At 44.2% G+C, this 26,666-nt stretch overlaps 2 protein-coding genes across 3 annotated transcripts in view; one reads left to right on the forward strand and one right to left on the reverse strand.

Moving 5' to 3' along the window:
* LOC133478265 (C-Jun-amino-terminal kinase-interacting protein 1-like) overlaps positions 1–4,813 on the forward strand; it is a 41,041-nt gene extending 36,228 nt beyond the window's left edge. For both annotated transcript variants that reach the window (XM_061774123.1, XM_061774124.1), the window contains one exon: positions 3,580–4,813. The gene's annotated coding sequence lies outside the window, so the exon portion shown is untranslated. The remainder of the gene's footprint in view (positions 1–3,579) is intronic.
* Positions 4,814–9,623: 4,810 nt separating this feature from the next.
* Positions 9,624–25,998, reverse strand: cstpp1 (centriolar satellite-associated tubulin polyglutamylase complex regulator 1). The gene is made up of 9 exons (XM_061773691.1): positions 25,756–25,998; positions 25,523–25,625; positions 25,274–25,404; positions 25,052–25,136; positions 21,640–21,725; positions 17,595–17,796; positions 11,616–11,725; positions 10,219–10,282; positions 9,624–10,101 (listed from the first exon to the last, which is right to left on the reverse strand). The coding sequence occupies exons 1-9, from the start codon at positions 25,808–25,810 to the stop codon at positions 9,933–9,935; spliced, it is 1,005 nt and encodes a 334-aa protein (XP_061629675.1). The 5' UTR covers positions 25,811–25,998; the 3' UTR covers positions 9,624–9,932.
* Between the last annotated feature and the right edge of the window lie 668 nt (positions 25,999–26,666).

Genomic DNA, 26,666 nt, shown 5'->3' on the forward strand with positions numbered 1-26,666 from the left:
ACTCTCAGCTGCGAGAATGCGAAACTCAATCGTGTAATCTGACACCCTGCGCTTGCCTTGTTGTAAGGTGACAAGGGAGCAAGCTGCCTCACGATCTGGTGTGGAAAACTGAAAAATTTGCTCCATAGTCTTTACGAACAAAGACCACGAATGACACGCGGCGGAATTGCAGCTCCATTCAGCAGTAGCCCACGCCTCCGCACGACCAGTCAGGTGGGAAATGAGGAAAGCGATATTTGCCCGCTCGGTGGGGAAGGCAGCTGCCTGCAACTCAAAGTGGAGTTCACACTGAGTGATGAACGGTTTAATAGTCCCAGAATCTCCAGAGAACCTCTCCGGTCGAGAGAGCTGTGGGCAGACAGCAGCAGAGGTGGCAGGTGGCTGCATGGTGACTGCTTCACCTGGAAACGATGGTACAGTGGCGGTATCAGCTGCTGCGCCAGCTGGTTCCTTCTTCAAAAGCATATTCCTTAGCACTTCAAACTGTGAGGCCACCTGTCTCATCATATTGTCCTGATGGTCTGACAGTCCCTCTAGATGAAGGTGGAGGGCAGCAAGCTGTTCAGCCTGCTTCGAGAGGCGTTGACCCTGCGCTTGAAGGGCTTTGCACACCGGGTCGGAGTCTGCTGGGTCCATGTTATGGCCAGTTCGTTCTGTCATGAACGGAACAGATAGGACCCAAAAATGCACGACTCCAAAACAAATGGACAGTTTCAAAAAAGAGAGGTTTAATATACGGGCAGAGGTCGGTACACAGGCAGGAAATCCCAAAAAAGGCAACAGTATCCAAAAACATGAGGCAAAAAGGCGAGGTCGATAATCGGAACAGGGTCTAGTCTTACCCTGAGTCTGTGACGTGGTACAAGGAATGCTGGAACGCGACGACAAGGTACAAGGAACTGGCGACGAGAAAGAATGAGACATGAGGTTAAATGCAAGGGGTAATTAGGGTGAACGAGGCACAGGTGGTGAAGATGCTATCAGGAGCAGGTATGTATGAAACAGGGGGAAGACAAAAACCGGAACACACACCCATGACACAGGGTCATGTTTACCACTGTGTTACATCACCTTTTCTTTTAACAACATTCAATAAACGTTTGGGAACTGAGGACACTTATTGTTGAAGCTTTGCAGGTGGAATGCTTTCCCATTCTTGCTTGATGTACAGCTTCAGCTGTTCAACAGTCCGGGGTCTTCGTTCTCGTATTTTACGCTTCATAATGCGCCACACATTTTCAATGGGAGACGGGTATGGACTGAAGGTAGGCCAGTCTAGTACCCGCACTCTTTTACTACGAAGCCACGCTGTTGTAACACGTCCAGAATGTGGTTTGGCATTGTCTTGCTGAAATAAGCAGGGGTGTCCATGAAAAAGACGTTGCTTGGATGGCAGCACATGTTTCTCCAAAACCTGTATGTACCTTTCAGCATTAATGGTGCCTTCACAGATGTGTAAGTTACCCATGCCATTGGCACTAATACAGCCCCATACCATCACAGATCCTGGCTTTTGAACTTTGCGTCCATAAAAGTCCGGATGGTTCTTTTCCTCTTTGGCCCGGAGGACACGACATCCACAATTTCCAAAAACAATTTGAAATGTGGACTCGTCGGACCACAGAACACTTTTCCACTTTGCATCAGTCCATCTTAGATGAGCTCAGGCCCAGAGAAGCCGGCGGCGTTTCTGGGTGTTGTTGATAAATGGCTTTTGCTTTGCACAGTAGAGTTTCAAGTTGCACTTAAGGATGTAGCGCCGAACTGTATTTACTGACATTGGTTTTCTGAAGTGTTCCTTTGCCCATGTGGTGATATCCTTTACACATTGATGTCGATTTTTGATGCAGTGCCGCCTGAGGGATCGAAGGTCACGGGCATTCAATGTTGGTTTTCAGCCTTGCCACTTACATGCAGTGATTTCTCCAGATTCTCTGAACTTTTTGATGATATTATGGACCGTAGATGATGAAATCCCGAAATTGCTTGCAATTGTACGTTGAGGAACATTTTCCTTAAACTGTTCGACTATTTTCTCACGCACTTCTTCACAAAGAGGTGAACCTCGCCTTTTGCTTGTGAGTGACTGAGCAATTCAGGGAAGCTCCTTTTTCTACCAAATCATGGCACCCACCTGTTCCCAATTAACCTCTTCACCTGTGGGATATTCCAGACAAGTGTTTGATGAGCATTCCTCAACTTTCTCAGTCGTTTTTGCCACCTGTCCCAGCTTTTTTGGAACGTGCTTCAGCCATAAAATTTTTAGTTAATGATTATTTGCTAAAAACAATCAAGTTTATCAGTTTGAACATTAAATATCTTGTCTTTGTCGTGTATTCAATTAAATATAGGTTGAACATGATTTGCAAATCATTGTATTCTGTTTTTATTTATGTTTAACACAACGTCCCAACTTCATTGGAATTGGGGTTGTACATGTTTGATGATAATTGCTGAAAACGTGCAAAGACTGAGAACTATATAGTACTCACTTGTATATAGCACAATTCTCCATCTCAGTTTTATGAATTTCTTGGTTGTGCCTAAAAAGGGGGCCAGTGACGCATTTGGGCCTCAGCATGAGTGGCCCCTCCCGCACTATATAAGAATTTGCGCGCCTTCGTTCGCATCAGGAGTAAGCAAGCCAGCTATGCCTACACCCAAAAATGCATCTTGCCTTCAGTTAGTCCGCTGGCGTGGCCGATTTAGAGTGCCTCGTTGTCAACCTTGTTTTTTTTGTTTTTTTTAAAGAGTCTGACTTGATAGCCAGCATGTGGATCGGGCTTCGGGCTAGCATAGCCACTTTAGAGCACCTCGTTGTCGTCGCTTGGAGAAGCCCTGTGACAACCTGGTGGGATATATTCCAGCTGCCTGAGGTTTTAAGCAGATATTTTGTTTGTTTGTGTAGGCATAAGAAAGATATTAAATGAAGTTGCCTCTATTTCTCCAAGTCGTAGTGGTTGTATTCGATTGACAGTTGAGTCGGGCGTAATTATAGTGCATTCAGCAGACACGCCCATGGCGTTTGAGAGCGGAGAGAACCACTTGATTTTACACCATTTTGAAGCCTAATTTTATACACTTTTTTTTTTTACACACGTTTTTTTTAATCATCCAATTTTCGCTGGGTTGTTAACAACACTTCTCAGTGGTGTCAAATTTAGAAGACATTTATCTTCACTTCACAGGGACATTAATTTTGCTATCATTCAGCAACGGAAGTCATCCGCATCCATCCCTCCATCCATTTTCTTCCGCTTATCCGAGGTCGGGTCGCGGGGGCAGTAGCTTTAGCAGGGACGCCCAGACTTCCCTCTCCCCAGCTACTTCATCCAGCTCGTCCAGGGGGATCACGTGGCGTTCACAGGCCAGCCGAAAGATGTAGTCTCTCCAGCGTGTCCTGGGTCGTCCCCGGGGTCTCCTCCCGTTGGGACGTGCCCGGAACACCTCACCAGGGATGCGTCCGGGAGGCGTCCGAATCAGATGCCCCAGCCACCTCATCTGGCTCCTTCAAAACAAAAAAGTACGTCATCGCTTGTCATCAGTTTACAACTGTGTCCAAACATCTGTTTGATTTAGGGACTCCGAGACAGTTTGAACAGAAGAAGCCTTTTGGAAAACAGGGGAAGCATCTTCAACCACAAAGAAGTCTCCAGTTGCCTTTGAAGCAGTCTTGGTGGAGGGTTATGCCACAAACTGAATCGCCGCTATGACCTACAGTATGTGAGACTGCTTGCATGTTTGATTTCCTTTCTTGTCTACATCCACATACAGGCGACCTCTCTCGCCTGTAGCTACGTCACATAGAGATGTTCAGATGGAAGGTTGGACCACATGTGAACTGTCCAGAATTGTAACGTAACAGCATATCTGCCCTGAACCACACGTACTCAAAACAGAATATACTTTATACCTATAAGGTTAAAAGGACAACAAAATCATGTTTAGACGATCAATAGAGACAATTTAGTGACAAGAAAGGATGGCAAGATTCATCATCTTTAGATCAATGTGTTCCTTTAGTCAGTAAGAGAGATTTGACCCTTTAATCATGTATAAATAAATGAGTGACAGCCACAATAGAAGCTCTGTGAGCCACCTTATACTTGCCTATTTGCATACATATTAAAACTTGTATGACCTTGTCATGCAATTGAACAAAACAACATGTACCTGTTCGCATATTCTATATTTGTCTTTGCTTTTCAGTAATAAGATTCTTGAAAGCACATAATCGCAGTTGATCTTTGTTCAGAAAGTGGTAAAACTCAGCAAAGTAAAGGCAGGTCAAAGGTAAAACTTCTCCAAATCCTTGTGCCTCTCCTGTCATTAAATTATCTTCTTCATTGACTCAGCACAGCAAAGAAGGGCTTCTTATAAACAACTCCCAGCTGCTGTTTTAAAGTTAGCGCTTTAAAGTAGTGTATCATAAACTAATGGCCCTGCTTGTTTCTTTGCACATACGGAAACAGTGTTTTAAAAGGACATATAGAAAAGTATAACTTTTTATCTTATGACCCCAAGACAATCTATTGTTGTCCAACTGTTTCCAGAAGACTTAATTGCTTTTTTTTTTTTTTCCCACTAAAGTAGTATTCCCTACCAGGAGTTCCACGACTTCATAGTTTTTTCATTTGATGCTAATGTGACTAAAGTCGAGTCGACGTTGACCAGTGGTTGGTGACGTCCTTGATATTTTTCGGTACAGTACTGTAATTAAAAAAATAAAATAAATAAAAGGAGCAGGGAATGCTTTGCAATCTATAGTCCCCAACAATGGACAGCTCCAGTGGCGTGCAGAGGAGGGGGCGGCACTGGGAATCCAAATTGGGGGGGGGGGGGGGGGTGGCGGGCAACTTTAAAAGTGGGTGGCACAGTACTTTCGGGGGCACTTTTTAGTACTTCGAGGGCATTTTTAGTCATTTTTACTACCCGCAAACCAATGGTCGTGCGGGGGGGGGGGGGGGCTGATTTAACATATTTATCCCGAAAGCCAATCGCCGATGGGGGAGTACGGGGACGGGGTGCTGATCGAACATTTTCGGCCATCATCATACCGTTGCACGCCAACGGACAGCTCATACACTGAATTTACGCTGAAGACGTTTGTTACAACACAAAAGCATTGACGTGGGCTGGGCGAAGGTGCACCGTTGTCGCATGGTATTTTCAGCCGGAGAAAAAATATCCTATCTCTCTGTGTGCTTGCCGCTGGAATGGCCAAGAACCTTTTGTGCAACTTGGCCAAATGGGGAAACCTGTCCTTATTCTGGGCCCACCACAGCAGCGGGTTCTGCATGGTGGGAATTTGCAAATAATCACAGACCTCTTTGTTTGCGATGGAATAATTTCCCGCTCTCCTTCCAATTTCCATCCATCCATTTTCTGAGCCGCTTCTCCTGACTAGGGTCGCGGGCCTCCTTCCAACTTGATAGTGCGAAAAAATCGTTTAGAATCCTGTGTGAGCCTGGGTTTTTTCCCTTTTACTGGTTCTTACTTAACAAAGCCGCACATTCAGCAATAGAAGAGAATTTAAATCAACTAAGGTGCTGGATTTATTTAATTCAGCACACTCATCTCAACTCAAGCAGCTCTGCCTCCTTCTCACACCAAAAACGTGATTTACAAATAGCCGATGTCACGCCTTAAACGTCATTGTGGAGTAGTAAAGTCAACAAATCGACTAATCTGTACAACCCCTATTCCCGACATGTTATTTTCTTTCAACTCTGTGCAGTGAAAAGGCCGAGGTGTTCTGTGCAATCTCGTGTAAAGTTAAACCCTGCAGGCTGTTGTCATATCAGTCAAAATCACCCTCAGCTCACATGATCTTAGTTTGTTGTTTCCTGCTTAAATCTGATCACATCAGTGTGGCACTCTCTCAATTAAATATGAAAACATTGACCTCAACTGAATATATAAACTCATCTTTTCAAGCATCTCAGCGTATGAAAATCATCTGGCGTTCACACTGACCAGATCTGTACCCACCAATGTGTAGTGCTGCCTTATCTACAGTGACGAATCCACCCATCAGAACATGAACTCCATCATCTACTGTTACTGAGAACACAAGCTGCTTAAATATCAGATTTAAGCAGGAAATGGACATTGAAGTGTTTTATGCAAAAAGAGTGCCTATTTATTTTTTATATGATTATTTCAGTCTGTCTGTATTTACTGTTGTCTTCAGATGAATATTTGTGCAGCTTGGTATTAAATTCGGTTATATGGGCTGACATGGCTATGTCATGTGGAAAACATAAGTGGTAATAAAGTCAGCAAACCTCAGGTCTTAAGCTCCAGATGGAATTTTGGAATAAAATGGAACAATTAGAACACCTAACAATAAAGCTACAGAATTGATGAATTCCAAACTTAATAAATAAATAAATAAATAAATAAAAATTTTGCTTTTCATCTTTTCTATGCCATGTCTAGCTGCAGTGAAGGTTGTTTTGTCCAACAGAAAGTCTTATTTAATCTCTTCAGTTAAACATACTAGGGATCAACTGTACATAATTAACAATATACATAGAGACTGTATGTTTGTATAGAAGTTCTTATTCAATACTGGAAGTTTAAAAAAAACTGCATGATATTGATGTTGACTTATGCACAGACTGGAGCTGATGATGGTTATTCTTGTCAATAAAACACATTCACAGCTGCAGATATGAGCTCTTCATTTGTATGATTATGACATGCACCGAATGGCCACATTATAACCATTTGCACAAGCTAATAAGGTCCAATACAAGACTTAAAAAAAACAAAAAACAAACAAAAAGATAAAGACTGCGTTGGGAAGATTACTTTGAAAAGTTACCCTGTTGAAAATGTAATAATGGTGCAACTATTTCAAGTACTTTATCAAGGTAGTATAACAATTTACATTTGATTACATTTTGATTACTTTTTCTTAATTTTGAATGAATGCATCAACAGGACCCTGAGATGTTTCCTCAAAAAAAAAAAAGTGGATTAAAACCATGCATAGATCATTATTTTGGAATTAACCACATATTTGTTCTTCACAAATAAACTGATGACAAAATCAATATACATACTAAAAAAAGGTTTGTTGCATTGTGTTCAGCATGTGCAAAACCACACCATACCATACCATGTTGACCTAATGACAAATGTGCACAATTTAGACGACCGCTTCATATGACAACCCAGATAAGTGAATATTGCCTAAAAAGTCAATTTATAAAAAAAATAAACTGTTCAAAAGTGTAACTATGTTCAAAATCGATTGCACAAGGCGTTTGCTTCGAGGTCATATTTGGAAAAATATGTCATGTTTGAGACTACAGGACATGACGAGAGAAGGCCGATCGTAAGCGTCAACTTTAGAGGAGGAAGTGAAATGAAAATAAAAATCTGAGCTTTTGCAGCTATTTTTAAAATGTAACTAAAATTGTAATGATGGAAATTTCCAAAAGCAACTAGTTTAATTACCAAATTTATCACAGTAATATAATAGGTTACAATTACATACATTTTGTAATTAAAGTTCATAATATCATTATATAAAGTTATTCCCCAACACTATAATACAATATAAAGTAATTTGGATTGATAGCATTTGTCTTAGTGGTAATAATTTACCTTTTATTGTGTACCTAACTGAAATATTTGAAACAAGCTTTCAGTATGACAGTGAAGTTCTACACCATTGCAAAGCACAACCACAATAATAAATATTGTACACTATATTTCCAAAAGTATTCGCTCACCTGTTTTGTCTCACATATGAATTTAAGTGACATCCCATTCCTAATCCATAGGGTTCAATATGACGTTGGTCCACCCTTTTTAGCCATAACAGCTTTAACTCTTCTGGGAAGGCTGTACACAAGGTTTAGGCATGTGTTTTTTGAAATTTTTGACAATTTTTCCAGAAGGCCATTTGTGAGGTCACACACTAATGTTGGACGAGAAGGCCTGGCTCTCAGTCTCCGTTCTAATTAATCCCAAAGGTGTTTTATCAGGTGGAGGTCAGGACTCTGTGCAGGGCAGTCAAGTTCATCCACACCAGATGGACCTTGCTTTGTGCACTGGTGCAGTCATGTTGGAAAAGGAAGAAGCCAGCTCCAAACGGTTCCCACAAAGTTGGGAACATGGAATTGTTCAAAATCTCTTGGTACGCTAAAACATTCAGAGTTCCTTTCAGTGGAACGAAGGGGCCAAGCCCAGCTCCTGAAAAGCAACCCCACACCATAATCCCCCCTCCACCAAACTTTACACTTGGCACAATGCAATCAGACAAGTACCGTTCCCCTGGCGACTGCCAAACACAGACGCGTCCATCAGATTGCCAGATGGAGAAGCATGACTCGTCACTCCAGAGAACGTGTCTCCACTGCTCTAGAGTCCAGTGGCGGCATCCTTTAACCCACTGGGTGCTTTGCATTGCACTTGATGTATGGTTTGGATGCAGGTGCTCGGCCATGGAAACCCATTACGTGAAGCTCTCTGCGCACTGTTCTTGAGCTAATCTGAAGGCCACATGAAATTTGGAAGTCTGTAGCGATTAAATCGACAGAAAGTTGGCAATCTCTTTGCGCTACACGCCTCAGCAGCCACTGACCCCACTCCATCAGTTTGTGGCCTAATACTTCGTGGCTGAGTTGCTGTCGTTCCCAAACGCTTCCAAATTCTTATAATACAGCTAACAGTCGACTGGATTATTTAGGAGCGAGGAAATTTCATGACTCGACTTGTTGCACAGGTGGCATCCTATCACAGTTCCACACTGGAATTCACTGAGCTCCTGAAAGCGAGCCATTCTTTCACAAATGTTTGTAAAAACAGTCTGCATGCCGAGCTGCTTGATTTTATAGGCCTCTGACCATGGAAGGGATCGGAACACCTGATTCCGATTATTTGGATGGGTGAGTGAATACGTTTGGCAATATAATGTATGTTGACAAATACCTCTCCAACAGTGTCAGAACTGAACATTATCTTTGTCAGCTCCAAGACTGATTCGTGGCAAATGTGTTGTGTGCCAGCCTAAAAACCACAAGCTTCTGGCATTCAAAATTCTCTGTCTAATGAGGGGGAAAAAAACAAGCACAATAAGCATATTTGTTTTCAGCTTTCATGAGCTAATTTAGCATTTTTTGTTATTTACTTTACAACTTTAGCAAATCTATGAGAAAATTTTTTGATAACATACAAGTTGAGCCAACGCTTAAAAAGAACAAACCGGCTATTTTGTGTGTAGTTTTTTTTTTCTTTATGCCACGTTATCATTGGACAGTTTTTAATTGACAGCAAAAAATATTTTTTTCCTTTAGTATATTTGAGTTTTGAGTCTTTACTTTTGAGTACATGATTTGAATTATGCAGGTAGTGATACATGTTGCTGCCTTTTGATTTGTGTGGGTTTGATTCTGCGTCAGTACCCCCATGACCTGCCGGTCTCAAGGTCAGATAGCGAATGGATGGGTTGCGTCAGGAGTTGAATCAGTACTTATACTTTTACAAGTATTTTTTGGGGGACACAAGTATCTGTACGTTGACTGAGAGAGTGTGAGTACTTTAGCCTTTACACATGTCAATACTGTAGTCAGTTGTATGGGTATGACAAATCTCAGTCGAAACCAGTCTCACAGTTACATCTTTAATAGCTTGATCAGTCCAATACCCCAAAATAAATATATGGCATGATGTAATTCAGTGTATTGTTAAAGGACAGCAGATAAGAGGATAAAACCTTGTAGTCACTGCTGTAAAACAATTTAACAATACACAACATTTGTTCAGTTAGCTCTTCTTGTCATACTTCTTTCTTAAATTAGAGGTTCGAGTATTTGCATGCCACCACGCTACATAGGAATGAAACTAACTGGTGTGAGTTTACGCAGGCAAGAAAGTTTGTCGTCTATCATAACAGAACCATGATGGAAGGTGAAAGGTCAGTTTTCAGAAGAGTCAGTCTCCTCTGTAGAGCCATCACTCTCAACCTCCATCTTCCTCCTGTGGTGGATGTTCCTTCTGGGGGAGGCCTTTCTTTGCACCTCCTTCACCATCCCCACTGCACTGCCACTGCTGTTGCTGCTGGGGCTGACTGAGATCTGGGCGATGCTGCAGGGAGAATTGGAAATTGTTTGTGGCAATTTAAGGAAACAGAGCAAGGAGAACAGAAGGGAAAAGCCATGAGAGAGGAGTCATGATACAGAATACGGTCTATGCAGATCTCACAGTTTGTCCAGTTCCTGGTCCATCTCTGGATCATTCAGTACTTCTGTCTTACTGGGTAAGGCTCCTGTGACCAACAGGCAAAGACAAAAGATTAGAATTTTGAACGCTCTACGTATCCATCTAACTCCTTTTCATTGGAGTCACTGCTGTATGAAAGTGATGAATCTTATTCTGTTTGGTTTATTTCCACTTTTAGGATTTGTCGCTAGACGGGATCAAATGAAAAAGACTATCTGAACCATAATGAGATAACTCTGGATATCTAAAGACATGAAAACCACAACATTACTCTTTAATGATTGAGATTGATGAGACTTTTTGATGATGGAGAGTCAATGAGAGATTTTTGTTTAAAACCAATTTTCTGGTTGTAATTTGGACTGGAGTAGAGATTATGGGCAAACAATGGGGTGCATGCTCGTCGTGTGAAATTTAATACAATAATCTTTAATCTCTGGTAGTGTATTTTTTTTTCTTTTGTTGATAAGATCGTGAAAGAAGTCAATGATCAGGCCGAGAATGAGTGAACTTGTGTATTGAAAAGATTAGCAAGAGATTTACAGCGCAGTCGAAACCGTTGAACGAGTCTCGCCAGATGATCTGGTCTTCTGCCGCAATCTGTCTACTTTTATCTGTCTCACTCTGCCCAGAGTGTGGAAGAATTTCCATATCGAGCGAATTGGCACTGACCTGACATGTTATTATAAAATGGTTCATAATCTACCTGTCAGAAGGTAGTTGAATCCTTTGATAGTACAAAATGTGACGATAAGTGCTCAAATGATATATAATAATGCTCAAGTGATGTTTGAAGCAAAAGCTAGATTATCCAACGATACAATTATAATAAATGAAAGAAACATGCCATCACCATTAAGTGCTTATACAATTAACTTACAATTCCATTGTAACATGCTGCCAATTTTACATCGTTTGTGCACTCACTGTAGTAGTCTCGGCAACAACATAGCCACTCGTGCTTGAGGAGTATCTGCACCATTTGCACAATTGACATTGTTCCAGTTTATCATACTGCTAGTCACTTTAAACTGTTTCAATTTCCTGAAGTCTCTGCCCCATTTGCACAATGGTCACTAGCAGACTACTGCTCTATTAGTCATTTCAAACTGCTCTAAATTGCTAGAGGACTCGGCATTATCACATTACTGGTAACCTTTTATTGCTCAGTGACTCTCCATACTGTGTTTATGTTTTTATGTCGAAACTATTCTCTGTCAAATGGCTGTCTGTTGTCGTACTAGAGCGGCTTCAACTACCAGAGACAAATTCCTTGTGTTTTTGACGTACTTTGCAAACAAATAGGTTTCTGATTGCCTTTTCTTCTCAACCAATGAGACATTTGAAATAAATGTTGTGGGCATAAAGAGAATATTTACCAATAGTTTGGTTTATGGTTTCATGTTTAGCCAGGCTCATCAGTAAGCTGTAGTATGACACCTTGCCATTCTCTTCTAGGGCTTCTTGTAAACAGGACCTGGGAGGATGGCTGCACAAACCGCACGCACAGGCGCACACACGCACACACAGACACAGGCAGAGAGTTTTCGGTTAAGTAAGGCCCTCTTCTTGTGCCGATTGTACCCCTTCCCGACCAAGCACGTCAAACTCCAGACAATCTTATCAGACAGTCTTATAAGATTATCCAAGAAGATTGTCCTTAGGTCTGATGTGTGTTAAGAGTGGATTTGTCCTGATTTTAGCGTCTGAAACGGGTCGGGACTGACAATCTTAAATAATGAACGTGTTCAATATTTTACAACCGAATCGGTTCATGTGTGTGGGGAACGCTGACTTCTCCCGAGTCATGATGATGAGATGGTGACGTGAAACACAATGTAGCCAGTAAAAGAAGCACCCAAGACTGACGAACACGGAAGCGACCGTAAATGAAAACAAAAACGTCTTACCCATGTCGTTTTATGTAGAAAAGTGGCTTCCCCAGACGGCAAGAGGTATTTTTCAAAACAAGTCATTTTTTGAGAACATCACCATTTTACAAGGCTCTCGAGACCATTTTATAAGGCCTTCGGGACCGTTCGGGAAACATCGGCGCAACGCCAGAAGTGTTTCTTCTTCTTCGGTCTTGTGAGAGCACGCATGATCATGCAAGACTTCGAGATCGGGGGTGCAACAGAATCTTTGTGTGTGTGTGTGGTCTTCTGTATTGAGATTCTCGGAGCAGACCAACACACATGATGACCAAAACTGTTGAATGCCCAATTTTTTACGTTTATGTGTTGGGTCTGTAGCAGATAATAAAAAAAAATCTTTTAAGAGTGGAAAAATCTTGATGTGTGTACCAGGCCAAAGTCATCAACTTCAGAAGGTGCTTTGATGAGGTAAACAATCAGAAGGGGTGAAAGTTTCAGAGCATCTGCAGAAAACAAAAGTAAGGATTTGTTGACAAGCACAAAATGGAGAAAAGAAGGTATTGTATAACAAAGCTTCTGAATCCACACTTATGTGAAAGCCTTTGGGCAAACATTTCAACATTGTTGTCCCCTCATCTTCACTCAGTACTGGCAGAGCAAATTCAAAAGGAAAAAATACATATCCCATGATAATGTCATTCAATAGCATATTCCGATCTCTCCACAACTCATGCTCAATTCAAGGACATGCCGTGTTGCTTCTTACCCACCACCGGTTTAGGTGAGTGGTGCCTGGTTTCTGTTAAACACCTGCTCGAATTGAGAATTTGACAGCTTTTGACATAGTGTCAGAGGCAGAACACCGTCAGCCGTCACCAGAGTGTGAAGTTTAACATCAGAGACTCACTGTCCACAGCCTATTGTGTTGAAAGTAATTGTCGGTGACACACTGGTGTCATCACGCATCTAATTATCTGAACGCAGGATTCTGTCTCGGCTGTGCGAAAGCACACACGTTCCTAGAAACAAGCTGCTTCGGTGGGTGCTGTTCAAAAGGAACACATGAATACATCAACCACCCGCTACACGACACAGAACGGGCAGAAATATGGCAGAGCACGTTCGGCGGCAGGCTGCTGTCGCTGTCCTGCACAACGAAAAGATGAACATTCCTTCTGCCATATGGGTCTACAACTCCTCCGAAGATGATGGGAAGGCAGCCAAAGGTCACTTATCTGTCTCACCCATATTGCACAGACTGTACATAATTCTTCTGTTTTCACCATTGTCACTTTTACAATAAGCATTTCAATTGCACTTGATTTTTATTGTTTTTTTTTTTTTTTAAACTGATCTCTTTTTTTAATTATTATTGTTGCATACGAGCCTTTTAACCAGGCACGTGCACAGACATTTTCAGAGGCAGGTGCTCGAGCCATTGCCAATAATTACGATCAGTGTTGGCGCCAGTGCACATCCGATGGGAGGACATTTGATCGGTGTAGGGGGCACATTTTACCGCTCAAAAAAAAAAAAAAACACAGCGCCCTGTGCTGTGGTCTGAAAACGTGTTTCTCACAGTGGAGAATGAATTGTCGCATATTGCTCTGGAGGTGCCAATATACCTTATCAGACTGTCTTGTAGCTCAACTTAAGACCTAACTTTAATTTCAAACTAGAAACCAAATTTTGGTAGAAGATAATAATTGGTGAGGTTAGATCTGGGGGTGTCGCCGATCTTGTGAGGCCCTTTTATACAAATCAACTTGACGGTCGGCCTAATATTATGCCAATAAAATCAAACAGACAGCTTTTCCTATTTCTTAATCATTCTTCTGTATGCTGCTCTATATCAGAGACGACATAGAGAGAGAGATGTTTTACAAAACTACTTGGAAATGTAGAGCTCAAATGTTTTACTGTAAATGTTTGCATGAAAATATCTCCTTGAGTACATGTGACTTGACCAGGGTGCTTCTCCTGGCTTCCACCTCAACATAATTAAGAATTTAAATGAAATAAAACTGGTGAAATTGTTTCATTTGCAAAACTGTCTTTAAATTTTCTGCCTGACGGGTCTGTCTTTCTGTTTTTCTGCTGCAGCTTCCTGTACCTTCTCTCTTCATTAACATGACATGACAATTTTAAATAACGGATTTCATTAGTACAAAACCTTAAATAAGTTCCGTGAAAGGGGCTATATAAGATAAGCATTATGCTAGCAATAGATGCCTGACGAGTGTTGTCTGACATGCCACGCCCCTCCGCTTTTTTGGGTGCGTTTAGAAAATGGTCTAGTAGCCATGTCATATTTTTCATGGTGCAACAATCTTTTGTGTAGTATTGTAGTTAAGTGACAAACATTCCTTCTCAACTGTGCGGTCAGAGTCGCGGGAACTGCGAGCATGAGAGCCAAAAGGAGAGTGGGGAGAGGGGCAAGGTGGGAGCATATATGTGGCGCAGATCAGTGAGTTGGACAAGTCTCTCAGGAGTCAAATAAGTCCATCCATCCATCCATTTTCTACCACTTATCCGGGTCGGGTCACGGGGGCAGTAGCTTTAGTAGGGACGCCCAGAGTTCCCTCTCCTCAGCCACTTCATCCAGCTCTTCCGGGGGGATCCCGAGGCGTTCCCAGGCCAGCCGAAGGGCGTAGTCTCTCCAGCGTGTCCTGGGTCGTCCCCGGGGTCTCCTCCCGGTGGGACGTGCCCGGAACACCTCACCAGGGAGGCGTGCGGGAGGCATCCGAATCAGATGCCCTAGCCACCTCATCTGGCTCCTGTGAAAGAGCAGCGGCTCTACTCCGAGATCCTCCCGGATGACCGAGCTTCTCACCCTATCTCTAAGGGAGAGCCCAGACACCCTGCGGAGAAAACTCATTTCGGCCGCTTGTATCCGGGATCTTGTTCTTTCGGTCACGACCCACAGCTCATGACCATAGGTGAGGGTAGGAACGAAGATCGACCAGTAAATTGAGAGCTTCGCCTTTCGGCTTAGCTCCTTCTTTACCACAACGGACCGATACAAAGTCCGCATCACTGCAGACGCTGCACCGATCTGCCTGTCGATCTCCCGTTCCATTCTTCCCTCAGTCGTGAACAAGACTCCAAGATACTTGAACTCCTCCACTTGGGGCAGGATCTCATCCCCGACCTGGAGAGGGCATGCCACCCTTTTCTGACTGAGGACCATGGTCTCAGATTTGGAACTGCGAACTGCTCCAGTGCGAGATGGAGGTCGCCTCGGCTGCGCCTAGAAATTCTGTCCATAAAAGTTATGAACAGAATCGGCGACAAAGGGCAGCCTTGGTGGAGTCCAACCCTCACCGGGAATGAGTCCGACTTACTGCCGGATATGCGGACCAAACTCTGACTCCGGTCGTAAAGGGACCGAACAGCCCGTATCAGGGGGTTCGGTACCCCATACTCCCGAAGCACCCTCCACAGGACTCCCCGAGGGACACGGTCGAACACCTTCTCCAAGTCCACAAAACACATGTAGACTGGTTTGGCGAACTCCCATGTACTCTCGAGGACCCTGCCGAGGGTGGAGAGCTGGTCCACTGTTCCACGGCCAGGACGAAAACCACACTGCTCCTCCTGAATCTGAGATTCGACTTCCCGACGGACCCTCCTCTCCAGCACCCCTGAATAGACCTTACCAGGGAGGCTGAGGAGTGTGGTCCCTCTGTAGTTGGAACACACCCTACGGTCCCCCTTCTTAAAAAGGGGGACCACCACCCCAGTCTGCCAATCCAGAGGCACTGTCCCCGATGTCCACGCGATGTTGCAGAGGCGTGTCAACCAGGACAGCCCTACAACATCCAGAGCCTTTAGGAACTCCGGGTGAATCTCATCCACCCCCGGGGCCCTGCCACCGAGGAGCTTTTTAACTACCTCGGTGACCTCAAACCCAGAGATAGGAGAGCCCGCCTCAGAGAACCCACACTCTGCTTCCACTGGAAGGCGTGTCTGTGGAATTGAGGAGGTCTTCGAAGTATTCTCCCCACCGACTCACAGCGTCCCGAGTCGAGGTCAACAGCGCCCCATCCCCACTATACACAGTGTTGGTGGTGCACTGCTTTCCTCTCCTGAGACGTCGGATGGTGGACCAGAATTTCCTCGAAGCCGTCCGGAAGTCTTTCTCCATGGCCTCACCGAACTCCTCCCATAACAGAGTTTTTGCTTCAGCGACCACCAGAGCTGCATTCCGCTTGGCCAGCCGGTACCCATCAGCTGCCTCAGGAGTCCCATAGGCCAAAAAGGCCCAATAGGACTCCTTCTGCTTGACGGCATCCCTCACCGTTGGTGTCCACCAACGGGTTCGGGGATTGCCGCCACGACAGGCGGTTGGCCGCCTCAGCAATGGAGGCGCGGAACATGGTCCACTCAGACTCGATGTCCCCCGCCTCCCCCGGAACATGAGCAAAGTTCTGTCGGAGGTGGGAGTTGAAACTCCTTCTGACAGAGGATTCTGCCAGATGTTCCCAGCAGACCCTCACAATACGTTTGGGCCTGCCACGTCGGACCGGGATCTTCCCCCACCATCGGAGCCAACTCACCACCAGGTGGTGATCAGTTGACAGCTCCGCCCCTCTCTTCACCCGAGTGTCCAAGACATGCGGCCGAAAGGGTAACGTGGGTCCCCCTTCCCATGGGCTGATGACTAATAATAATTTTTAAAAAGGGCTCCATGCAAAAGGGCACTTTTCTCATCCAGGGCAAGAGGGACAATGCGGAAGCACCAGTAAGGGTCTATCTGTGCACATCCCCGTTTTAAACTTTTGCTATGGACTGTACATATGTACATACAGTCTGTGTGTGGTCTCTAACTGTTTGCCTTCAATAGGTTTTCTTGCTGTAAAACAGTAAGTTGATGTTCTACAATTACGAGCACTGCTACTGGATACCAGAATTTCATATGGGATCAATAAAGTACTTACATACCTCCCGAAATCAACAGTCACCAAGGTTGTTGTTCCTCTATTGCACAGTTCTGCTGATTTTTTTGGGGTAGCCTTGCAGCCTGTCTGTCAACCCTGTCTGTCTTAATTAAATTTACTGGACTGCATGCCTTACTTTTGCATTGACACAGTCCGTCAACTATAAGGACTTGTATTAACAATGTGTAATACTTGGTACTTAACAGATGTTGACTATCAAGGTGTGCCAAACATACTTGTAAATCTAAACTATGATGAACTGAAATATGTGGTCAGGAGTGTCACAGCAGTGGGTCTGAACACTTAGGTCCAAATGACTTTTTCTTTTGTAATATTTCTAATATTCAAAATTTTCTTTGTCATTTTGGGTTGCTGAGTGTTGATTTAAAAAAATATATATCATAAGGCTACAACATAAAGTAAAAACAAATGGAAAGAGAGGGTGAATAAACTGTTACTGTACTGTACTGTATATTCTGATGTCTCTTGTAAGTGCCCATTTCTGGTGCGTAGTATTGGTGAATAAAGACTAAAATGAGTCTACCTGTTTTTAATGCGGTCAATGAGTGGATCTATACACTCAGCCAAAGTGGATGCCTCCACCGCTGTATCTTGCTCCTTTTTATTTTCCTCTGTGGCCAAGCAAGGAAGCTGTTCGACAGAAGCTGATGTGGGGACAATGACGGTGTTTGGACTCTTCCCAGCTAACAGATCCTGGTAGATCAGCAGCACACTATCCAGGAATTCTAGAAGCAGAATTGGGAGTAAGGCAATCAATGTAAGACTTGTGCTTGAGTACAGTAGCAACACAGAGAAGAGATTAAATAATCTAGAGTGTGAAATAACTTTGTATTGTATTGTCCTGATTTTTAAACAAAAAAGACTGATTGAAGATAAATCTATCAATAAGTAAGGCTGTGTGCTCCATCCATCCATTTTCAGCACCGCTTTATCCTTACAAGGGTCACGGGCGTGCTGGAGCCTAATGGCCTTAAAATAAAATCAGATTTTTTTTTTCCACAAAAATAAGATTTCTGATTTTAGAGATTCCCCCTTTTGCTTATAGAAAAAAATAAATGACAATGGCATACAGCGGACCAGTCCGGATAGCAGAAATCTGCAGATAATTGACGCATTGCACCGGACTATTGCATTATTAGTCATTCAAACTGCTCTAAGTGCTAGAGGACTCTGCATCTTTTGCACAATTGTCAAAAAAATAAATAAATAAATAAAATAATGTACCGGCATTACCAGATAACTATTAACCCTGTATTACTCAGTGACTGTTTTTTGTCAATGCCTTTATGTCTCAAAAGTGTTCTCTGTCAATTGACTATCTGTTGTCGTACGAGAGCGGCTCCAACTACCGGAGAGAAATTCCTTGTGTGTTTTTTTGGACATACTTGGCAAATAAACATGATTCTGACATTATTATTGCATTGGGGGGAAAAAAACAAAAAAAACTTTTTGGAATAAATGGAAATTTTTGGGGTAAGTTCTTCCTCAAAAAAAGTAAAAACAAAAAAGAAAAACATTTGAAAAAATTCCACTGCATTTAAAAACAAGTTTTTTTCATTCTCTTATTTGCTTTCTTTCTCTTGATACCAAATAAGCTTTTGTTTTTTCTTTTTTTCCCCAAGCATTATTTTGCAACAACTCCCACATAAATAAATGAAAGAAATATGTTTTTCCTTACAGATAATGTGAAAACCCCCTCCTTGAGCCGTCACCTTGTCATGGTGGAGGGGTTTGGGTTCCGAGTGATCCTGGGAGCTAAGTTGTCTGGGGCTTTATGCCCCTGGCAGGGTCACCCATGACAAACAGGTCCTAGGTGAGAGACCAGACAAAGCACGGCTCAAAGACCCCTAATGATGACGACAAACAATGGACTTCGTTTTCCCTTGCCCGGACACGGGTCACCGGGGCCCCCCCACTGGAGCCAGGCCTGGTGGAGGGGCTCGAAGGCGAGCGCCTGGTGGCCGGGCCTGCACCCATGGGGACTGGCCGGGCACAGCCCGAAAGGGTAACGTGGGTCCCCCTTCCCATGGGCTCACCACCCGTGGGAGGGGCCTTAGGGGTCGGGTGCAGTGTGAGCTGGGCGGTGGCCGAAGGCGGGGACCTTGGCGATCCGATCCCCGGCTACAGAAGCTGGCTCTAGGGACGTGGAATGTCACCTCTCTGGCAGGGAAAGAGCCCGAACTGGTGTGTGAGGTCGAGAAGTTCCGACTAGATATAGTCAGACTCGCCTCCACACACAGCGTGGGCTCTGGTACCAGTCCTCTCTAGAGGGGTTGGAGTCTCTTCCACTCTGGAGTTGCCCACGGTGAGAGGCGCTGAGCAGGTGTGGGTATACTTATTGCCCCCCGGCTTGGCGCCTGTATGTTGCGGTCCACCCCGGCGGACGAGAGGGTAGCCTTCCTCCGCCTTCTGGTGGCGGGACGGGTCCTGACTGTTGTTTGTGCCTCGGCACCAAACAGCATTTCAGAGTACCCACCCATTTTGGAGTCCTGGGAGGGGGTGCTGGAGAGCGCTCCCACTGGGGACTCCATAGTTCTGCTGGGGAACTTCAATGCTCACGTGGGCAATGACAGTGAGACCTGGAGGGGAGTGATTGGGATGAACGGCCCCGCCAATCAGAACCCGAGTGGTGTTCTGTTACTAGACTTCTGTGTTCACCACGGATTGTCCATAACGAACACCATGTTCAAGCATAAGGGTGTCCACACGTGCAATTGGCACCAGGGCACCGTAGGTCGCAGCTCAATGATCGACTTTGTGGTTGTGTCATCGGACTTGCAGCCACATGTCTTGGACACTCGGGTGAAGAGAGGGCCGGAGCTGTCAACTGATCACCACCTGGTGGTGAGTTGGTTCCGATGGTGGGGGAAGATGCCAATCTGACCTACCAGGCCCACGTGGCGGCAATCCCCGAACCCATGTCCTGGCCGTGGAACAGTGGACCAGCTCTCCACCCTCGGCAGGGTCCTCGAGAGTACATGGGAGTTCGCCCAACCAGTCTACATGTGTTTTGTGGACTTGGAGAAGGCGTTCGACCGTGTCCCTCGGGGAGTCCTGTGGAGGGTGCTTCGGGAGTATGGGGTACCGAACCCCCTGATACGGGCTGTTCGGTCCCTGTACGACCGGAGTCAGAGTTTGGTCCGAATATCCGGCAGTAAGTCGGACTCGTTCCCGGTGAGGGTTGGACTCCACCAAGGCTGCCCTTTGTCGCCGATTCTGTTCATAACTTTTATGGACAGAATTTCTAGGCGCAGCAGAGGCGACCTCCATCTCTCACTGGAGCAGTTCGCAGCCGAGTGTGAAGCGGCTGGGATGAGAATCAGCACCTCCAAATCTGAGACCATGGTCCTCAGTCAGAAAAGGGTGGCATGCCCTCTCCAGGTCGGGGATGAGATCCTGCCCCAAGTGGAGGAGTTCAAGTATCTTGGAGTCTTGTTCACGACTGAGGGAAGAATGGAACGGGAGATCGACAGGCGGATCGGTGCGGCGTCTGCAATGATGCAGACTTTGTATCGGTCCGTTGTGGTAAAGAAGGAGCTAAGCCAAAAGGCGAAGCTCTCTATTTACCGGTCGCTGTACTTTCCTACCCTCACCTATGGTCACGAGCTGTGGGTCGTGACCGAAAGAACAAGATCCTGGATACATGCAGCCGAAATGGGTTTCCTCTGCAGGGTGTCCGGGATCTCCCTTAGAGATAGGGTGAGAAGCTCAGTCAGCCGCGAGGATCTCAGAGTAGAGTCGCTGCTCCTCCACATCGAGAGGAGCCAGATGAGGTGGCTGGGGCATTTGATTCGGATGCCTCCCGGACGGCTCCCTGCCACCGGGAGGAGACCCCGGGATGACCCAGGACACGCTGGAGAGACTACGTCCTTCGGCTGGCCTGGGAACGCCTCGGGATCTCCACGGAAGAGCTGGATGAAGTGGCTGGGGAGAGGGAAGTCTGGGCGTCCCTGCTGAAGCTACTGCCCCCGCGACCCGACCCGGATAAGCGGTAGAAAATGGATGGATGGATGGATGGATGGATAATGTGAAAACGAGTTTTTCCTTTTGGAAAATTGTCCCTTTTACTGAAACGCATGTAAAAACAATCCTAAATAAATTACCGTGACATTTAAAGGGGAATGGATGCACGCACTGTTGTACAAAAGTAAAATAAATGTCAATGTTAACTACAAAATCAATTAAGTATTTTAAATGAAGATTAAATGACAAGACCTTTTACTCATGGCAGAATATCTGTCTTGATAACCTAAAGTGAATACATGGTTAGGTGATTATGGATCATCCGGTATCCGAAGGGTCGCTGGTTCGAATCCCGGCTTCGACTGTTCGCGTGTCCAAGCGTCCTTGGGGAAGAAGACACTGAACCCCTGGCAGCGCCTTGCATGGCAGCAGCTGCCCATTGGTGTATGAATGTGTGTGTGTGTGTGTGAATGTGAGGCTTTGTAAAGTGTGCACTGTGATCGTGTAGATAAAGCGCTATATAAGTGCAGTCCATTTGCCATTTTATCATTTACCATTACCCAAAAGGCCCTGTCTTGATCCATCCAGACAACATGAAACAGTACCTTGGTAGTAGAATTGCAGCTGGAAGGCGTAAAGGAAGTCAGAGAAAGACATCAAGCAGTCTGTACCATCATCCATCAAAACAATTCTGTAGGGAAAAAAGAAGAGCATTTTATCACACTGTACTGTTAATGAGCTGAATGTACTGTCCACAAATTGTGTTAAATAACATTAATTCATTCATTCATTTTGGGTACCGCTTATCATCACTAGGGTCGTGGGCATACTGGAGCCTATCCCAGCTATCTTTGGGCGAGAGGCGGGGTACACCCTGAACTGGTCGCCAGCCATTCGCAGGGCACATAGAAACAAACAACCCTTCACGCTCACATTCACACCTACGGGCAATTTAGAGTCTTCAATTGACCTACAATGCAAGTTTCTGGGGTGTGGGAGGAAACCGGAGGACCCGGAGAAAACCCACGCAGGCACGGACGGGGAGAACATGCAAATGCCACACAGCCGAGGCCGGATTTGAACCCCGGTCCTCAGAACAGTGAGGTTGATGTGCAACCCAGTCGTTCACCATGCCGCCGTGTTAAATAACCGTTATATAAAAATACTGTATAGTGTACACCTACTATATGCACAATCATTCATCATGTGTTAAAACCAGGAGTGCAACGATACACAAAATTTACAATTTGGTCCGATACTTTAGTTTCACAGTTTGATATTTTCTTGATACAAAAAAAGAGAACGTTTCATGCCTTTTTTTAAATTTGGGAGTTTATTGAAACTACAAACAATTGTTTCAACTCAAAAGTACAGTTTTTCAATTAAATGTGCAGCTATGCCTGCCTCATCTTTTGCTGCACATGCTTACAAGTTAGAACCATAAAAAAACCAAAACAGTATCCTGTAAACATGATAATAAAATAAATGCATCTGATAAATCACTAATTTTATGTGGTGCATTGTTACCATTAGAGTATATATTAAAAAGAAATAGCTCTCTAAAGATATTTTGAAACACCCATCCATGCATCCGTACCGCTTATCCTCACTGGGCACAATCATTAATACTTTGAAACATTATTACAACACCAAATGCCAAACCAAATGCACTACTATTTGGGGTCGTGAATTTTTTTAGATTAATTTATCCATCCATGCATTTTCTGAGCCGCTTATCCTCACAAGGGTCGCGGGAGTGCTGGAGCCTATCCCAGCTATCATCGGGCAGGCGGCGGGGTACACCCTGATCTGGTTGCCAGCCAATCGCAGGGCTAGATTAATTAATTTTTTTTATTTTAGTTTTATGGTATACACTTCTTTAATATCAAAAAATATCAGAATCAGAATCATCTTTATTTGCCAAGTATGTCCAAAACACACAAGGAATTTGTCTCCGGTAGTTGGAGCCGCTCTAGTACAACAGACAGTCAATTTACAGAACACTTTGGAGACATAAAGACATTGACAAAAAACAACAACAAACAACAATTGTGCAAAAAGATGCAGAGTCCTCTAGCACTTAAAGCAGTTCGAATGGCTAATATCACAATAGTCCGGTGCAATGACCATTGTGCAAAGGGCACTGAGACTTCAAGGAGTGTATGCGGTTTAAAGTGACGAGTAGTGCGATAATCTGGGACAATGGTTGTGCAAATGTTACAGATACTCCTCAATCAGTGTGCAAATGGAGCAGATGCTACTCTGGCAGGAGTGGCCACTATATGCAAATAGTGCAGCACGGCGAGACAACTACAGTATCACTACACTCCAACTACAGTATCAAATGCAAAAAAAAAAATTCAGGTGCTGCTATTATTAAGACATTTTCTGCTGTGCAGTTTGTACTGTGAAGTGTACTGTTTTTGTGTTTGCATTGTTTGCAGCACGCATACGTCTTGTTTTTTTCTAGTTCCATTATTTTTGCATCGGGTTTTGAAAATTTGTGGTCATGTTTGTTGTATTCCCACCAATGTAGTTTAGCATTGTGATACACTTTGACATACTGTTGGTACTTTTGTCCGTGACGCGCTTGCCATCATGGTCCTACTTAGCACGAAAACTAAAGTAGTTCCAAAAGCCAGATCTGAAGGATGGTGGAGGAACTTCAATTTCAGCCACATTTAAGGCATTAGCCATGTGTGCAATGGGTAGCTTTGCATTTTCATGTCCTCGCTAAAGCGCATATCGTGTGTCCCTGAGCAAGACCCTTCACCCACCTTGCCCATGAATGAATGAGGTAGGATGTTTGGTGGTGGTGGTCAGAGGGGATGTAGGCGCAGAATGGCAGCCATGCTTCCATCAGACTGCCCCAGGGCAGCTGTGGCTACACAAGTAGCTTACCACCACTATGGTGTAACTGTGGAATAAATGAATAGTGTGTGCTGTAGTAAAGCACTTTGACCTCCTTGAAAAAGTTATATATAAGTGTAATAAATCCATCAATTTTCTGTACCGCTTATCCTCACTAGAGCCGCAGATGCGCTGGAGCCTATCCCAGCTATCTTTGGGTAAGAGGCGGGGTACACCCTGAACTGGTCGCCAGCCAATCGCAGGCCACATATAAACAAACAACCGTTTGCATTATTATTTCTTTTTTATAAATTATTATTAAATAAATGCATAATCATTACGATAATAATAATATAAGCTCTGAATGAATGTGGGAGGGGCAGTTTAGTGGATCTGCACTCCACAATAATAATGCATTCCACTTATATAGCGCTTTTCAAGTGACTCAAAGACGCTTTCATGCATTATTCATTCACTCCTCAGTCACATCGTGGTGGTAACCTACTTGCATAGCCACAGCTGCCCTGGGGCAGTCTGACAGAAGCGTGGCTGCCATTCTGCAACTACGGCCCCTCCGACCACCACCCACCATCCAGCAACATTCCTTCGTAGACAATCCGGGTTAAGTGTCTTGCCCAGGGACAAGACGACGACATGCACTCGGGCAGGGATACGAACCAGCGATCCCTTTACCCTCGCCATGCCACCCACAATGAGTAGACGAGCGCAGATCCTCAGCGTCAGAAACTGACAAAGTTTAAGGTAAATTGCATATTGTTGGATACAGTGGTCACGGCGTTTTAGCTGTCTGTCGACATTTTGGGCTTAGCTGATTTCCAATACAAAATCCAAGTTTGTCCCACAAGCCCATTTAGAGGTTAATGAGTACAACGGAAAGACTTGAACTTAGTTAACAGCCACAATTGAAAGAAAATGGATTTGAACATCTCGTAAATCTATTGTTCCATTTCAAAATATTGGTCAACTCTACACCAAGATTGACGTGGGCTAAGCAGTCGGGCAAGTGCTGACCGCAGCTGGAGTGCCCCAAATAGTGGTTAATGGTTAGAATTGTGAATTGGAGTCTCACACTCCCAGTGTACATGTCCAAAAGGATGATGATGAGGTTTTGAAATTCTGTGATCGATGATGTTGCAATGAACAGACCTGGCTGCACTCTTTACGATCTCCACTGGGAAGTCTGGACATAGCAACTGGAGCAGGGAGCTGTACTCCAAAATCGACAGCAGATCTGGAAGCAACAAACACAAGGTTAACAGAGGACTTGAGTTGGGACAAGTGGCAAGAGAGCTGCCCAGTTCAGATGCTCATTATGTCGTGCATTTGTTTGTTTGGTCTGATTGTTTAAGTTTCAAACGTTTCTCTCACCTCCACTCTTGCCAATCTGTCGGTAGCATCTCCAGAAGACTCTGATGAATGAGGCTCTGTTATGGGGAGTGGCTTTGATGTAGTTAAACTCTCTGAAGAGGACGTGGTTGCTATTCTTCACGCTGCTGAAACTACAGATACAATCAATCAATCAATTAAATATTATAGATATAGACGTTTGATTCAATTCTAGCCAAATGAAAGAGATGATATTACATTTTCTGTGGATGAGTAATAAATATAACATACTATTCAGCGAAGTAGCGGATAATGCCAAAATTGGTGTATTCCTCTTTATGTTCCAGCAGCTGGATCAGTGCATCACTCAGGTAGAACAACACGTTACTCTCAGCTGTGAAGCAAATAAACTACAATTAAATACAGGGGAGCGTGTTTCCTTGCAGAAACTCGAAAAACGACTTTGGCTGCCCCAAAATGTTCTCGCATTGGAAGCGCGAAGTAGTCTCGATGAAGGAGCTTACCGAGATATTCGTCGACCGTGACCGTTGGGTTAAAGCGATTCTTTCCTGACGTCATATCGGCAGAAAAAAGTCGAACATGACATGTAATCGTACTAAATGTACGCAGCTAGAGAACCAACACAGGGCAGTTCTTCGGCACAGGATAAATGTTTGATGCAGCAGTCTTGTAATTTTGCAAGGTCGTTTCTCCCTCTGCCAGGATACAGTGGTTTCCAGGATTAACCGGATGTTGTGAGTCACCGTTTAAATGGCGTTGAAAAACAAAACCCAACTCATTGTTCCTACCCTTTTTCTTTGGGAAGACGTATTGGGCCTCTTCTCAATTATTAATAAGTAATTGGCATAGATAATATTTTGAGGATTAGTCATGCAGATAGGTTAGTGAGGTATGAAGCTGAAATTGCTGTATAATTTTTTTAAAATGCAAATCAAATGTGGTAATGGTTAACTGTTGTGGTTAATGATAACATATACAGAACCTTGAACCTATAAATGTTTTCTATCCGTGGAAAAACCTAGCCGTTTTTTTGTGTGTTCTTTCTGTAATGCCTTAAAATGACACAAGATGGCACTAAATCCCTGGCGACTAGGAAATGGTACTACGTGTCAAGGAAGCGTTATTAGAAGTCCCACATAGTTTCTAGGCAGGACACGCCCTGCTCCAATATTACTGGCTCCAGGAAACGGGCACTATGATTGGCTGTTATATCCCTGTAGAGCACGCCCTACTGCTTCCAGACCTGAATAGAAGTGGCCTCGGTGCTGCAGTGTTAATGTTTCCCCTGCTTACCCACCCGAATCCTAACCTTAACCCATCTCAAACCGCCTTAAACCACAACCATAGCCATTTTTTTTTATTCCGTACAAATGTGATATATGTACATCTGCGTAGCATCCCCTTTCCCACGACG

The sequence above is a fragment of the Phyllopteryx taeniolatus genome, chromosome 5 (assembly GCF_024500385.1).
Source record: "Phyllopteryx taeniolatus isolate TA_2022b chromosome 5, UOR_Ptae_1.2, whole genome shotgun sequence".
Taxonomy (NCBI): domain Eukaryota; kingdom Metazoa; phylum Chordata; class Actinopteri; order Syngnathiformes; family Syngnathidae; genus Phyllopteryx; species Phyllopteryx taeniolatus.

Bases quoted from the DNA above. Each gene is read 5' to 3' on its own strand.
- cstpp1 (XM_061773691.1), bottom strand. From the start codon at position 25,810: ATGACGTCAGGAAAGAATCGCTTTAACCCAACGGTCACGGTCGACGAA. The intron at 25,405-25,522 runs GTATGTTATATT...TTGTATCTGTAG, and splicing joins ATCCGCTACTTCGCTGAATA to TTTCAGCAGCGTGAAGAATA. The intron at 10,283-11,615 runs GTAAATATTCTC...TGTTGGTCACAG, and splicing joins AACCATAAACCAAACTATTG to GAGCCTTACCCAGTAAGACA.